Source organism: Spea bombifrons, chromosome 7, assembly GCF_027358695.1.
Source record: "Spea bombifrons isolate aSpeBom1 chromosome 7, aSpeBom1.2.pri, whole genome shotgun sequence".
NCBI lineage: Eukaryota > Metazoa > Chordata > Amphibia > Anura > Pelobatidae > Spea > Spea bombifrons.
In genome coordinates this window covers 23,885,144-23,898,332 of record NC_071093.1, presented here as the reverse complement: position 1 = coordinate 23,898,332, position 13,189 = coordinate 23,885,144, and the positions used below count along the sequence as shown (strand labels likewise).

The 13,189-nt window shown below is 40.0% G+C and overlaps 1 protein-coding gene across 2 annotated transcripts in view; it reads left to right on the top strand.

Moving 5' to 3' along the window:
- The window catches only part of GTF3C1 (general transcription factor IIIC subunit 1), a 195,212-nt gene that overhangs the window by 133,818 nt on the left and 48,205 nt on the right, over positions 1 to 13,189 (top strand). For both annotated transcript variants that reach the window (XM_053472098.1, XM_053472099.1), the window contains one exon: positions 10,859 to 10,971. In XM_053472098.1, the coding sequence (XP_053328073.1) occupies positions 10,859 to 10,971 (113 nt within the window). The remainder of the gene's footprint in view (positions 1 to 10,858; positions 10,972 to 13,189) is intronic.

The window sequence follows — 13,189 nt, the reverse complement described above, 5'->3', positions numbered from 1 at the left end:
AGTTCGCTTTTGCCTTGTCTAATGAAGCGGGGCGAGTCATAACGTTTCCTGGACTCTTCTGGTCTCTGGATTCTTCTTTTCCCGTCTACTCCATAAACTCAGTTTTTCATGTCGATCATTGGGAGAACATTACCTTCGGCGTTGTGTGCATACTTGCCGAGCGCCTTACTCCGCCTCTAAGAACGTACGTGTCTTTATGTCATCACACTCCCTCAAGCAGAGCACTCTTCCAGCCATGGCTGAATCTTATGCAACCAAAAAGTGCAGGTAGCTTTTGCCATTTAAAAAATATATATATATATTTTCAAAATTGGTCATTCTGCCCCTACATCCTATTTGGGAAAATCTTTGAAACCGGTTTGTTCAATTTACCTTCATCAAACATATATTTTTGAAAGCTAGATACCCCAGGGTATTTCAAATGCTGGTATTTAAACTCTTTTAGCAGGGTTTTTGGGAAGATACAGCACCAATGTGGGGAAAATGTTTGGACATATTTTCTTTGAACTGGATGATTACACTTATGTCATGGTGACCTCACTGGTTTATTTTTATTTTTAAAATTACCTTTTTAATTTTTTAACTATTTTTACACTTTCAATTTATGATTAGTGAGCTGGGCTACATTGACCTGCATGGTTTGCTGCAGTACCTGTAGTCTACCTGCAGGGGAACTCAATGTTCTCAGGAGAGTCTGAAGAGAGCCATCTTGTTAGAGGCAGCATTTCTCGAACAGGTGGCAGTAACGCTTCTAAGAGCAATCAAACGGGACTCTGACTTTTTTTGGTTGTGTTTCTTAATGCTTCTATATCAAGGCACTTCAACAACACTGGCTGAGTGTAGGAGGATGATTGATCGCCTCCTAAGTACTTTTTTTAACCCCTGGGCACCACCGTTAACCACAGGTTAAAATGAAGATAATTCCTGGAGAGGTCAGGAGCATGAGAAAAGTGTGGCAGCCTGAAAATGTATATTTGTAAAAAATAAATATATATGATTTGCCTTAGATTTTCGTACTTGGAGCATTAAGATATAAATGCTCGAGGGGTGAACTCCCCAGAAATAAAATATACCTATGTGTGAACTGGGACCTCAGTTAGGAAAAAAGACTTTGTCCACAACAAGAGGACACAAGCATAAACTAGAGGGACAAAGGTTTAATGGTAACATCAGAAAATATTACTTTACGGAAAGGGTAGTGGACGCATGGAATAGCCTCCCAGTGGAAGTGGTAGATGTTAAAACAGTAAAGTCATTTAAGCAAGCATGGGATAGGCATAATGCCAAGCTAGATATAGGATAAGGGCAAGTACTAAAGGAGAGTACTCAGAGGTTGGGCAGACTGGATGGGCCTTCTGGCTCTTATCTGCCGTCACTTTCTATGTTTCTATGTTTCTATGATACATGTGAGTTTATCGAGGCAGAGGTTTTACTTCAATTGTCTAAGTTAAAGACAAATAAACTGCAATCTCTTAGTTTAGATCCCAATATTGTGAATAGGTTAGACAGTGGCTAAGTGATAGAAAACAGTGGGTTGTAATCAATGGCGTATATTCAGGGCAAGGTCTTGTTACCAGTGGGGTACCTCAGGGATCTGTACTTGGACCCATTCTCTTTAATATTTTTTATTAGCTATATTGCAGAAGGTCTTGATGGTAAGGTATGTCTTTTTGTTGATGACACAAAAATTTGCAACATGGTTGAGGGATAAGCCAAATGATTTAGGTAACTTGAAAAATGGTCAGAGCTGTGGCAAACTGGCTTTTAACGTGGATAAATGTAAAGTAATGCATCTAGGGCATAAAAACCCAAGGAAAGAGTATAGAATATTTGATACTGTCCTAACCTCAACGTGTGAGGAAAGGGATTTAGGGGTGATTATTTTTGAGGATTTAAAGGTAGGTAGACAATGCAATAGAGCACCAGAAATGCTAGCAAAATGCTTGGTTGTATAGGGTGAGGTATTAGCAGTTGAAAGAGGGAGACCTCACTTGGAATATTGTGTACAGTACTGGAGGCAATATCTCTAGAAGGATATAGATGTGTTGGAGAAAGTTCAGAGAAGGGCTACTAAAATGGTTCATGGATTACAGGGTAAAAATTACCAGGAAATCTTAAAGGATCTTAACATATATAGCCTGGAAGAAAGATGTGAACCCCTGAAAATCTCGGGGGGGGGGGGATAGCATTTTCCCCATCAGATACCTCTTTCCTCACTATCTCCTACTCCACTTCTCCCCGTCTCTTTTTTTGCAAAAACGTACCATAAAATATTACTTGAAACACTGGTAAAAATAATGTACATTTAATACATTTTTTTTTAGAAACATAGAAAGTGACGGCAGATAAGAACCAGTAGGCCCATCCAGTCTGCCCAACCTCTGAGTACTTTCCTTTAGTACCTGCCCTTATCCTATATCTAGCTTGGCCTTATGCCATGCTTGCTTAAATGCCTTTACTGTATTTACATCTACCACTTCTGCTGGAAGGCTATTCCATGCGTCCACTACCCTTTCCGTAAAGTAATATTTTCTGATGTTACCATTAAACCTTTGCCCCTCTAGCTTATGACTATGTCTTCTTGTTGTGGTAGTATTTCTCCTTTTAAATAAACTCTCTTCCTTTATCTTGTTGATTTCCTTTAAGTATTTAAATGTTTCTATCATATCCCCCGTCACGTCTTTCTTCCAGGCTATATAGGTTAAGATCCTTTAACCTGTCCTGGTAAGGTTTATCCTGTAATCCTTAAACCATTTTAGTACCCCTCCTCTGAACTTTCTCAAACATATCTATATCCTTCTGGAGATACAGTCTCCAGTACTGTACACAATACTCCAAGTGAGTTCTCACCTGTGATCTGTACAGCGGCATAAGCACTTCCCTCTTTCTACTGCTAATACCTCTCGCTATACAACCAAGCATTCTGCTAGCATTACCTGCTGCTCTGCTGCATTGTCTACCTACCTTTTAAATCCTCAGAAATAATTACCCCTAAATCCCTTTCCTTACACGTTGAGGTTAGGACAGTATCAAATATTCTATACTCTGCCATTGGGTTTTTATGCCCTAGATGCATTACTTTGTATTTATCCACATTAAATGCCAGTTGCCACCACTCTGACCATTTTTCTAGTTTACCTTAATCATTTGCCATTTCGCTTCTTCCTCCAATTTTTTCAGCATTGAAAAATTGGACCCTAGGCAAGCATTTCCATGAGCCACACTCCCTAGCATGCAGTCACTCCCTCCGTTCCCGTACCAAAAAAAATTTTGCCACACTGACTGAAGGTTAGGGGAAAACTGTGAGAGTCAGTGCAGTGTTCCCTCCTTCTGACCCTAACGTGACTTTGAGAGATCCTCTCCCACGTAATCATCCCCAGAGTCCCTTTGTCCCTCATTCACCTCTTTTACTTTCTCCCTGAGAACTATAGGTCAAATAAATAACACATGAAACAGCAAGTGCATGTATAGATCAACTGAATAAGACATACAAACCCTATATTTGCAGGTATACATAAATCATGTAAATAATGGAAGCATAGCAGGTACAGATCAACAGAATAACACATAAACCCAGCTTTGCAGGTATAAATCAACTGGAGTTCACATAAAAACAATGCATTAATGGTATAGATAAACCCCCCATAAATTACAGGCATAGATTGCAGGTTGCACAAAAGCCAGCCCTGGCGTCCACATTCCCCACATAGAACCTGACCAGCACCCAGATTACACAAACAGATTACAGCCCAGCGTGAGCCAACTTTGTCCCCAAACAGCCCTTTGTCCTATAAACACGCTGTCTGTGCCATCTTGGTCCCCAAGGCTCAAACACCCTGCTTGAGCCATCTTTGCCTTTCCCTAAATCACATCCATGATACACATATCCGTTAATGCATTCTCACAAATCACCCCTATCTCTCCTCCGCCTGGGTGCCGTACAGTGTTTCGATTGGGGGGATTCCTACGGCCCTAGGGGGGGATTTCATTATCGGTCACCCCACCCCCCGGGTTCCTACACCCATGGGGATATGATAGAAACGTTTAAATACTTAAAGGGAATCAACACGATGAAGGAGGAGAGTTTATTTAAAAGGAGAAATACTACCACAACAAGAGCACATAGTCTTAAGCTAGAGGGGTTTAAGGGTAACATCAGGAAATATTGCTTTACTGAAAAGGTAGGGGATGCATGGAATAGCCTACTAACATAATCGGTAGATGTTAATACAGTGAAGACATTTAAGCATGCGTGGGATAGGCATAAGGCCATGGACTAAGGAAAGTATTCAGAGGTTGGGCAGACTGGATGGGCCAAATGGTTCTTATCTGCGGTTGATTTCTATGTTTCTATTACCGGAAACTCATTAGATATTATCAAATAATATTAAATTGAACTAAGGCCTCAACTGTTATTAGTTCCTCTATGGAGGGAAAAAAGTGTTGCTAAACTGTTTTCCACTAATTGGTCACTTAAATTATCAAAATTTAGATAAAGATCCTTGCTTCACAAAACAATGTGAAATAAATAACAGGATTTTCACACGAACGTATTGCATACCCGGAGCCTATCATTGTGGGACACGGCCAGTGGGCAGTCATGCTGACATCGGGGGCAGGTCCATTACAAAATGAATCATGCCCTATATAATCTTCCCAACACAATCATTTGTCTCCCATTGAAGATAGTGATGGGAAGTTCGGATCATTAAAGTGAATCGGAATATTTCGATTCGTTCACTGAAATGATCCGATTCATGATCCGGATCTTCGGATCACTCAGTGTGCCTGCACGGAGTTACTGTTTTCCAGTAACTCCGTGCAGGCACACTAACGATTGGCCCCGCCCCTTTCATTATGAATCCTCCCCCCTGCCTCCAGTGATGTCAATGAAGGCAGAGAGTCGTTCAAAGATTCGGATCTTACAGGGATCCAAATCTTACAGTGATATTCTCTGAATTCTCTTACAATGATCCGGATCTTTGAACGACTCTCTGCCTTCATTGGCATTCTAATCATTCAGAGAATATCACCATACTGTTATAAATAATACATTAATAATCACTGCCCCCAGGATTTACATTCCCCTTTACCTGCAACTGCACCTTAAGCTAACTTTATTAAATTAATTAAATTAACCCTCACTATTAAATTAACCCTAAACACCCCATCAACCATGACTGCCCCTAAAATTAACCCTTAACACCCCATCAACCATGACTGCCCCTAAAATTAACCCTTAACACCCCATTAACCATAACTGCCCCCAAATTAACCCTAAACACCCCATTAAGCATAACTGCCCGCAGATTAACCCTAAACACCCCATTAAGCATAACTGCCCCCAAATTAACACTAAAGACCCCATTAAGCATAACTGCCCCTAAATTAACACTAAAGACCCCATTAAGCATAACTGCCCCCAAATTAACCCTAAACACCCCATTAAGCATAACTGCCCCTAAATTAACCCTAAACACCCCGTTAAGCATAACTGCCCCCAAATTAACCCTAAACACCCCATTAAGCATAACTGCCCCCAAATTAACCCTAAACACCCCATTAAGCATAACTGCCCCCAAATTAACCCTAAACACCTCATTAAGCATAACTGCCCCTAAATTAACCCTAAACACCCCGTTAAGCATAACTGCCCCCAAATTAACCCTAAACACCCCATTAAGCATAACTGCCCCCAAATTAACCCCGAACACCTCATTAAGCATAACTGCCCCTAAATTAACACTAAAGACCCCGTTAAGCATAACTGCCCCCAAATTAACCATAAACACCTCATTAAGCATAACTGCCCCTAAATTAACACTAAAGACCCCATTAAGCATAACTACCTCCAAATTAACCCTAAACACCTCATTAAGCATAACTGCCCCTAAATTAACACTAAAGACCCCATTAAGCATAACTGCCCCCAAATTAACCTTAACCACCTCATTAAGCATAACTGCCCCTAAATTAACACTAAAGACCCCATTAAGCATAACTGCCCCTAAATTATCCCTAAACACCCCATTAAGCATAACTGCCCCTAAATTAACACTAAAGACCCCATCAACCATACCAATTTATTAGGTAATTTATCTGGAGTACATGCAATTAATTTAGGGGCAGTTATTCCGCCTGGCTTCTATGGTGGAGCACCGGAAGGTCATGTGATGCCGGCACTCCATCATAGAAGCCGCAGCAGAGCTTGTCTGTGTGCATCACACAGATGCCCACCAGCTGCCAGAGAGAAGGATCCAGGTTCCCTGCAGCGCTGCAGGGGATCTGGATCTTAGTCTTGTAGTCAGACTAAGATTTGGTCTGAAAAAAACCTTGTCTTATAATCGAGCAAGTACGGTATATGTATGATTGTTTTGACTGTAATTGGTAAATATTGGTGAACATTAATCGGGTCATTGTTTAGCTGTTGAATAAAAAAGTTTTTTTATGAAGGCCCTACTTCTCCTGAACAAAGTGATATATAATTTTGTGTGAGTTCAGCAAATATTTAAAAAGGGAATCATGGCTTAAAAGGCCTATGGTAAAAAAAAAAAAGACAAAAATATTTTGGTCTTTTTTTTTTTTATTATTTTTTTTTTAAACCTCCGGGCCTTAAGGATTTAATTCCGACCAACCTCCTGACTGAACATAGATATAAAGATCCACTCAGCTGTTGTAGCAGAGAGGATTAAAGTCACAATTACATCCTTGACACATCGGGACCAGGTAGGTTTTAATTGGGAAGATTATCTGTCCATAATATAATATATACGATTGATATTTGTGAAGCTGCAAAATAAGGGGGAACCCTATTACTTTATACCTTAATGCCGAAAAGATGAAATCTCTAGAAGCCTTTGTAGAATAGACTCCATTAAGGGATTATACTCCTCCTCTACAGATAAGTAGATTGGGTCAGGTATATCTTCAGACTGGTTCTACATCACTAACAGAACCAGACAAGGTTGTCTATCACCACTTCTAGGGTATCACCGCAGAAAATAATGTAAAAATCAACCTTTATGTGGACAATATTTTAATTACTGTGGAAAATCCAGTTGATTTAGTAAAAAGAACTTTTAAAAACAAATACTCCAAGTATTCCAACTATAAACATAATTTGGAAAAAAAACAATAAATTATTCTTTCTAGAAAGATCCTGAAAGAAGCAAAAGATCAACTCACAAATAAATTTTGGCTATAGACCACATAAAATATCTAAGAATCACTTACAACCCCAATAATAAGATAGAGGCTAACTTTCTAACACTGCTAAAACAATCTAAGAAAAGTTTGAAAGAATGGGAATCCAAATACATTTCTTGATAGGGAAAAATAAACATAATAAAAGTATAATAATAAATACAGTATTTATATACCGTATTTGCTCGATTATAAGACAAGGTTTTTTTTCAGAAAAAATACCCCTCGTCTTCTAATCAGACCTCAAATAGAGGTCTGATTATGAGACTAAGATCCAGATCCCTCGCACCGCTGCAGGGGACCTGGATCCTCCTGTCTCCTCCCCCCCCCATTTAACACCCCCCCCACACACACACACACACTTACCGGTGCTTCCTGCTGTATTGCCGGGGCAGCGGGTTGACGTCTACGCGATCCGCGTAGACAACGTCCACTGCAGCCGGAAGGAGGTGTGGCTAGCAGCGGGGATTTGTCTGCGTCCGTCGCGCATACCTTCCCCGACTGTCAGAGATCAGCGTTCCCCGCACCGGAGCGGGGAACGCTGATCTCTGACAGCCGGGGAAGGTATGCGCGACGGACTCAGACAAATCCCCGCTGCCAACTCCACCTCCTTCCGGCTGCAGCGGAAGGAGATGTCAACCCGCTGCCCCGGCAATACAGCAGGAAATTGGAAGCACCGGTAAGTGTGCGTGTGTGTGTGTTAAATGGGGGCATAGGGCATTTCTGGCATATTATGGGGCAGAGTGGCATATAGGGAGGTATAAGGCATTTCAGGAGGAAGAGTGGTGTTAAAGGGGGCATTTAATGGAGAACTCTGCCCCCTGAAATGCCTTATACCTCCCTATATGCCACTCTGCCCCATAATATGCCTTTTAGCCCCCTAAATGCCAGAGTGGCATATAGGGGTATAAGGCATTTCTGGAGGCAGAGTGCTCTATACAATGCCTTTTAACTCCCTTAATGCCACTCTGCCTCCTGGAATGCCTTATACCTCCCTATATGCCACTCTGCCCCATAATATGCATTTTAAGCCCCTAAATGCCAGAATGGGATATAGGGGTATAAGGCATTTCTGGAGGCAGAGTGGCACATAGGGGGTCAAAAGGCATACCATGGGGCACAGTGGCATATAGAGGGTTAAAAGGCATATCATGGGCCACAGTGCCGTATTGGTGTGGCAAGCCTGGGGGCAGATATGCGTACTGGGGGACAGGTTGGAAAATACAAGCAAATAAAAACAAAAAAAAAATTTTTTCTCAGTCATAGCTTTTATTAAAAAAATAGTTTACATGAATTAACATTTACTGGTAAAAATTTTTTCCTATAGGGTCGTCTTATATTCAGGCTTTTTCTTTTTTTCCTAGGTTAATATTCAGATTTTGGGGGGTCGTCTTATAATCGCGCAAATACGGTATATATTTTTTAAACATATAAAGTCTTAAAATGGACATACCTCTTTAATATGATGGTTGAAATTGCTACAAGTTGCATTTCCTAAATGTATTAGGTAAGGCAAAAACCTGTGATTGATCTCTGTAACTTAAAGTTCTCAAGGAGGCTTAGGGCCTCCAGATATGTTACAATGCAAGCAGACTGGTTTACACATTTATAATCCAAAATAAAACTCTGACTAATGAAAGATTCTACCATATAGAGGAAAGACATTTTTTTCTAGATTTTTCAAGCAGCTTTGTGTATTATAGCTTCAAAGTCTGTACCAGTATTTTAAAATCTTGGTTAAAAAGTCAAAAGGAAATTGCAAAATAGATTGATAGCATTCCATCCTTTTTTGATTTTGGCTAAAAATTTAGAACATTTAAACATAAGAACTTGGTATGAGTGGATATGTTGGTGTTCCCCAAACAGAGGCATACCTACAACACAATTTACATCAGACTCTTACCTTTTATTATGATACCAGAAAGTTTAGAAAAAAATAAAATATATATTCCTTATAATAATTAAAGAAATAAATGGTTATAGTCCAGTCACAATCTTTCAATATATTAGTCTCTGTATTTTATGATATATCGTATACCGCCTTATGAAAAATAAAAGGCATCCATATTGTAAATTGTAAAAAAAAAAACAAAAAACAAAAAAAAAAAAACATGCTTACTTAATAATTGCACTTGCACAATTTAAAATGACACAAGCATCTACTGGTCTTGCTCCAAAACTGCTCACCACTCCTTTTGTCTATGGTCCACTGCCTTACTTTTGCCAGCCAAAGACAAGGTACACTGAGTCTGTAGATCCCGTACGAGCAGTTCCAGTCTAGTGTTTCAAGTTGACAATAGTCCTGCCCTACGTGTTTCACGAGGTCGCTCACTTCATCAGGGGTATAGTGAGATAGTATACTGAGATTCAAAACAATGTTCTTTTAAAGTGTCTAGATTTCACCCTTCCACAGGTCTGGCTTAACTCCCTCTGTGTCAGAGTAGGACCTGGGCATTGTCTAATTGTAAGGGATGGAGCTGTCCCACTTGAGTTGCCTCCCACGGGGCAGTAGGAAGAAGTGAGACAGAAGGGGGGAAAGGGGATTTAAAAAAAAAGTGGGATGAGGCTAAAAAATCCTGGGAGAAAAAATTGGGGAGAAGAGGGGAAATCTTCCCAATCAGTCTCTCTACCTTCAAGAGTGTTAGGATTGCTCCAGCATGCATCCACCAGATGTTGAGGATTCACAATAGAATTTCTAGGGTCAAAAGGCCGAGGAGCGAGCGCAGCCAAAAGATCGAATCTTGTTTGGCCAGAACCCCCATAGCAGAAGTCTACATGAGTAGAAAGGCAGAGGACGAACATTGTCCGATCGTCACGGACCTCAGGATGAAACTTGATCTTAGCCTAAAGGGCAAGAATCGTGTTATCCTTCAAGGATTTATTAAATTAGAACTCTGGACACTGTTGCCCCTCGGGCCTGAATGAACATTTTTGGTTTGCTTCTTTTTTAATGCCTTGCTAATTTCATACATAGTGACCATTTCTTTGCCTTTTCTTTTCCCATTTTTGACATGAATGTTGCTGGTCCCTGCTGAATCTAGCGATTTTATGTATTTACATAGGTACAGATGTAATTTGTTGAAGGGTTGTTATATATATTCTTAATCCCTATTACAATTGTTTCCTGGCTGACGGTTTCACTATATATAAAATAGAAGAGTTAAGCCAAGTAAGGACAGCGCCTCTAGTCTCTATGGTAACCAAAGGCGATGGGTATGTTACATAGGTAGGTGTATTAAGCAACATTTTAATCGCTGATGTGTTTGTGCGTGTATTTAAACAGCTTACTTAGCCATTGTGAGTATCTTGATAAATGTCTATGAGCTGCACTGAAACATCATCAATGATGATCTGTGGAACTGAATAAATTATTTGAACGAGTATAAATCCTGTGAGTGCGTTCTTATTATGGATTATGGTTTATTGGCATCATAAACATTCGTTTTTGCAGATAAAAGTGATGTATGTGTATGTGCAGTGTATGCTTTTGTGACTGCCACACTGCATGGTACTTTTAATTCTATATTGAGCTAATCATCATTTTCCCTGTTCTAAGATTTACCAGACATCGTTTATGTATATATAAAAAATGTACATATAAAATTAGGTTTTTAAATAATTTAGTTTGTTTTGCTTTTGTACTTCTTTAAATAAGGTGTGTGCTGCTGAGTTTATGGAATTTGTAGAACGTCTCAAGCAAAAATTTAGCACAAATTTGGGTAGACCTGCAAGCGATTTGCCAGACACTGTACATCAACTATTTGAGAGGTAAGCAACACATTTTTCAGAACATTGTTTTATAGCAGGACAAGAATTTAGGCTTCTTATGTCTCTTATTTACGTGTGCATTACACATTTATTCTCGTGACCCTAACACGTGGCTTATGCCAAATGTTTTTGAAACAGAAACTAAATTGAAATTATAACTGAATTGACCGTATCTTAAAACTTATCTCCAATGTAAACTGTTGAGGCTTTTTTCCTATCTCCTTTTTGTCTGATTTAGTAATGGTTTTGTGATTAGGTTATAGCAAAGGTATCTTCTCTGTTTTAAAGAAGAAAATGCACAAATGATACCGTCGTTGAAGCAATTTCTTAGATTATGACTCCTCTTCATATTACGGAACCGGATAGTCTGATATTAAAATACATTTGTAGCAAATGACTTTAAATATATAATATTTTTTCATCTTCCAAAAATCCCTCCTTAGCATTGGCCCTCTGTGCCAGCCCATCAAATTAGGGGTAAAATTGCAAATTACAAGATGTCAGATTCTCAGATTCTTTGGTGATGAAACAAAGTATCACTGATGCACCTAATCTTGTGCTGTCCTTATCTGCTGTCACAAATCAGGGCCATGATTGATTCATTCGAGGTTTAGTACTGGAGTATTTTTCTTCCTTTCCTCCCCTGGCTATATTGAAACAGGAAGCATTATTTATATAAACTTCCAGCATTTATGATATATTACTCTGGGTAAAGTACGTGGTAGCATAGCTCTGACTTAAATCAATGTAGAGGCAATCAAACGTGCAAGCTGGAGGCTGTAATTTGTTGTCCCTGCTCCTATTGACTTGAGTGGGAGCTCAACTTCAAATAACTACAATAAGAGCATTACAGCCCCTTTCAGTAAATGTAGGGAGGAATTACATGGATCAGAAGTAGGGATGCACCGATACACAGCAGTTGCACGAGTACTTGTACTCCAACAAACTGCTCCGATACTGTGGGCCGGATGGCCGGCATACCGACATTCAAAACAGCGGCTGCGAGCGAGATTGAAAGCCGCCTCCTCTAGCCGCCGGCGCCTAATGAAATTAAAGGGGCTGGTGTGCACGCATCGCGCCGCCCAATGGCCGTTCCTCAGCACTTCGTCCCACGTCTTAAAAGGGGTGGGACGAAGAGCTGAGGCACAGCCATTGGGCAGCGCAGTGCGTGCATGCCGACCCCTTTAATTTCATGAACAACCTCCACCCTCTGCCCTCACCAGACACCAGGGACTCAGAAGCAGTGGAAAGTTGGGGGGGGGTGCTATATGGGGGACATAAGGCTTTTCTGGAGGCAGAGTGCCCCATGATATGCCTTTTAACCCCCTTTATGCCACTCTGCCTCCAAAAATGCCTTTTAACCCCCTATATGCCACTCTGCCTCTAGAAATGCCTTTTAACCCCCTATATGCCACTCTGCCTCCAGAAATGCCTTATACCCCCCTATATGCCACTCTGTCCCATGATATGCCTTATAATCCCCTATAAGCCAAAGTGGCATTTAGGGGTATAAGGCATTTCTAGAGGCAGAGTGGCATATAGGAGGGTATAAGGAATATCAGGGAGGCAGAGTGGCATATAGGGGGGTATAAGGCATTTTTGGGGGCAGGTTGGCAAATAAAAGGAAATGAAAACAAAAAAACAAAATTCTCAATCATAGTTTTTATTAAATATGAAAAAATAGTTTACATGAATTAATAAAGAAATAAAAGTTTCTTACAAGAATATCGTGAAGAATAATGTTATCACAGTTTTGTTCCACTGAATAAAATGGAACTTTTTGATCAAAATTTTTTTGCAGTAGCAAATGTTTTGATTCCATTATGTCTAATGTATTAAATTTACAAGGGCCTTTTAACACTTTTGCTTTCTGGCATTTTAATACAAATAATGTGATAAAAAGAATGTTTTATAGTTATTTGTATGGCAAATAGTGTGACTTGGGTATGTATTAGGGGTGCGTGTGTGTATAAGAGCTTGACCCCAAGATAAACTATATGGGCCTGGTCTCCAAATGTTTCCAGGGCTGCTTTTCATTCCCAGTCTGGCCCTGATCACTGAGCGAGTGCTCCGTTCAAAAAAGTATCGCTAATTGGTATCGGTACTTGACAAAAAGTATCGGTACTTGTACTCGGTCTCAAAAAAATGGTATTGGTGCATCCCTAGTCAGAAGTCTAATTTTCTATATCCACTAATTAAAGAAAGCTTGTGCCAATTG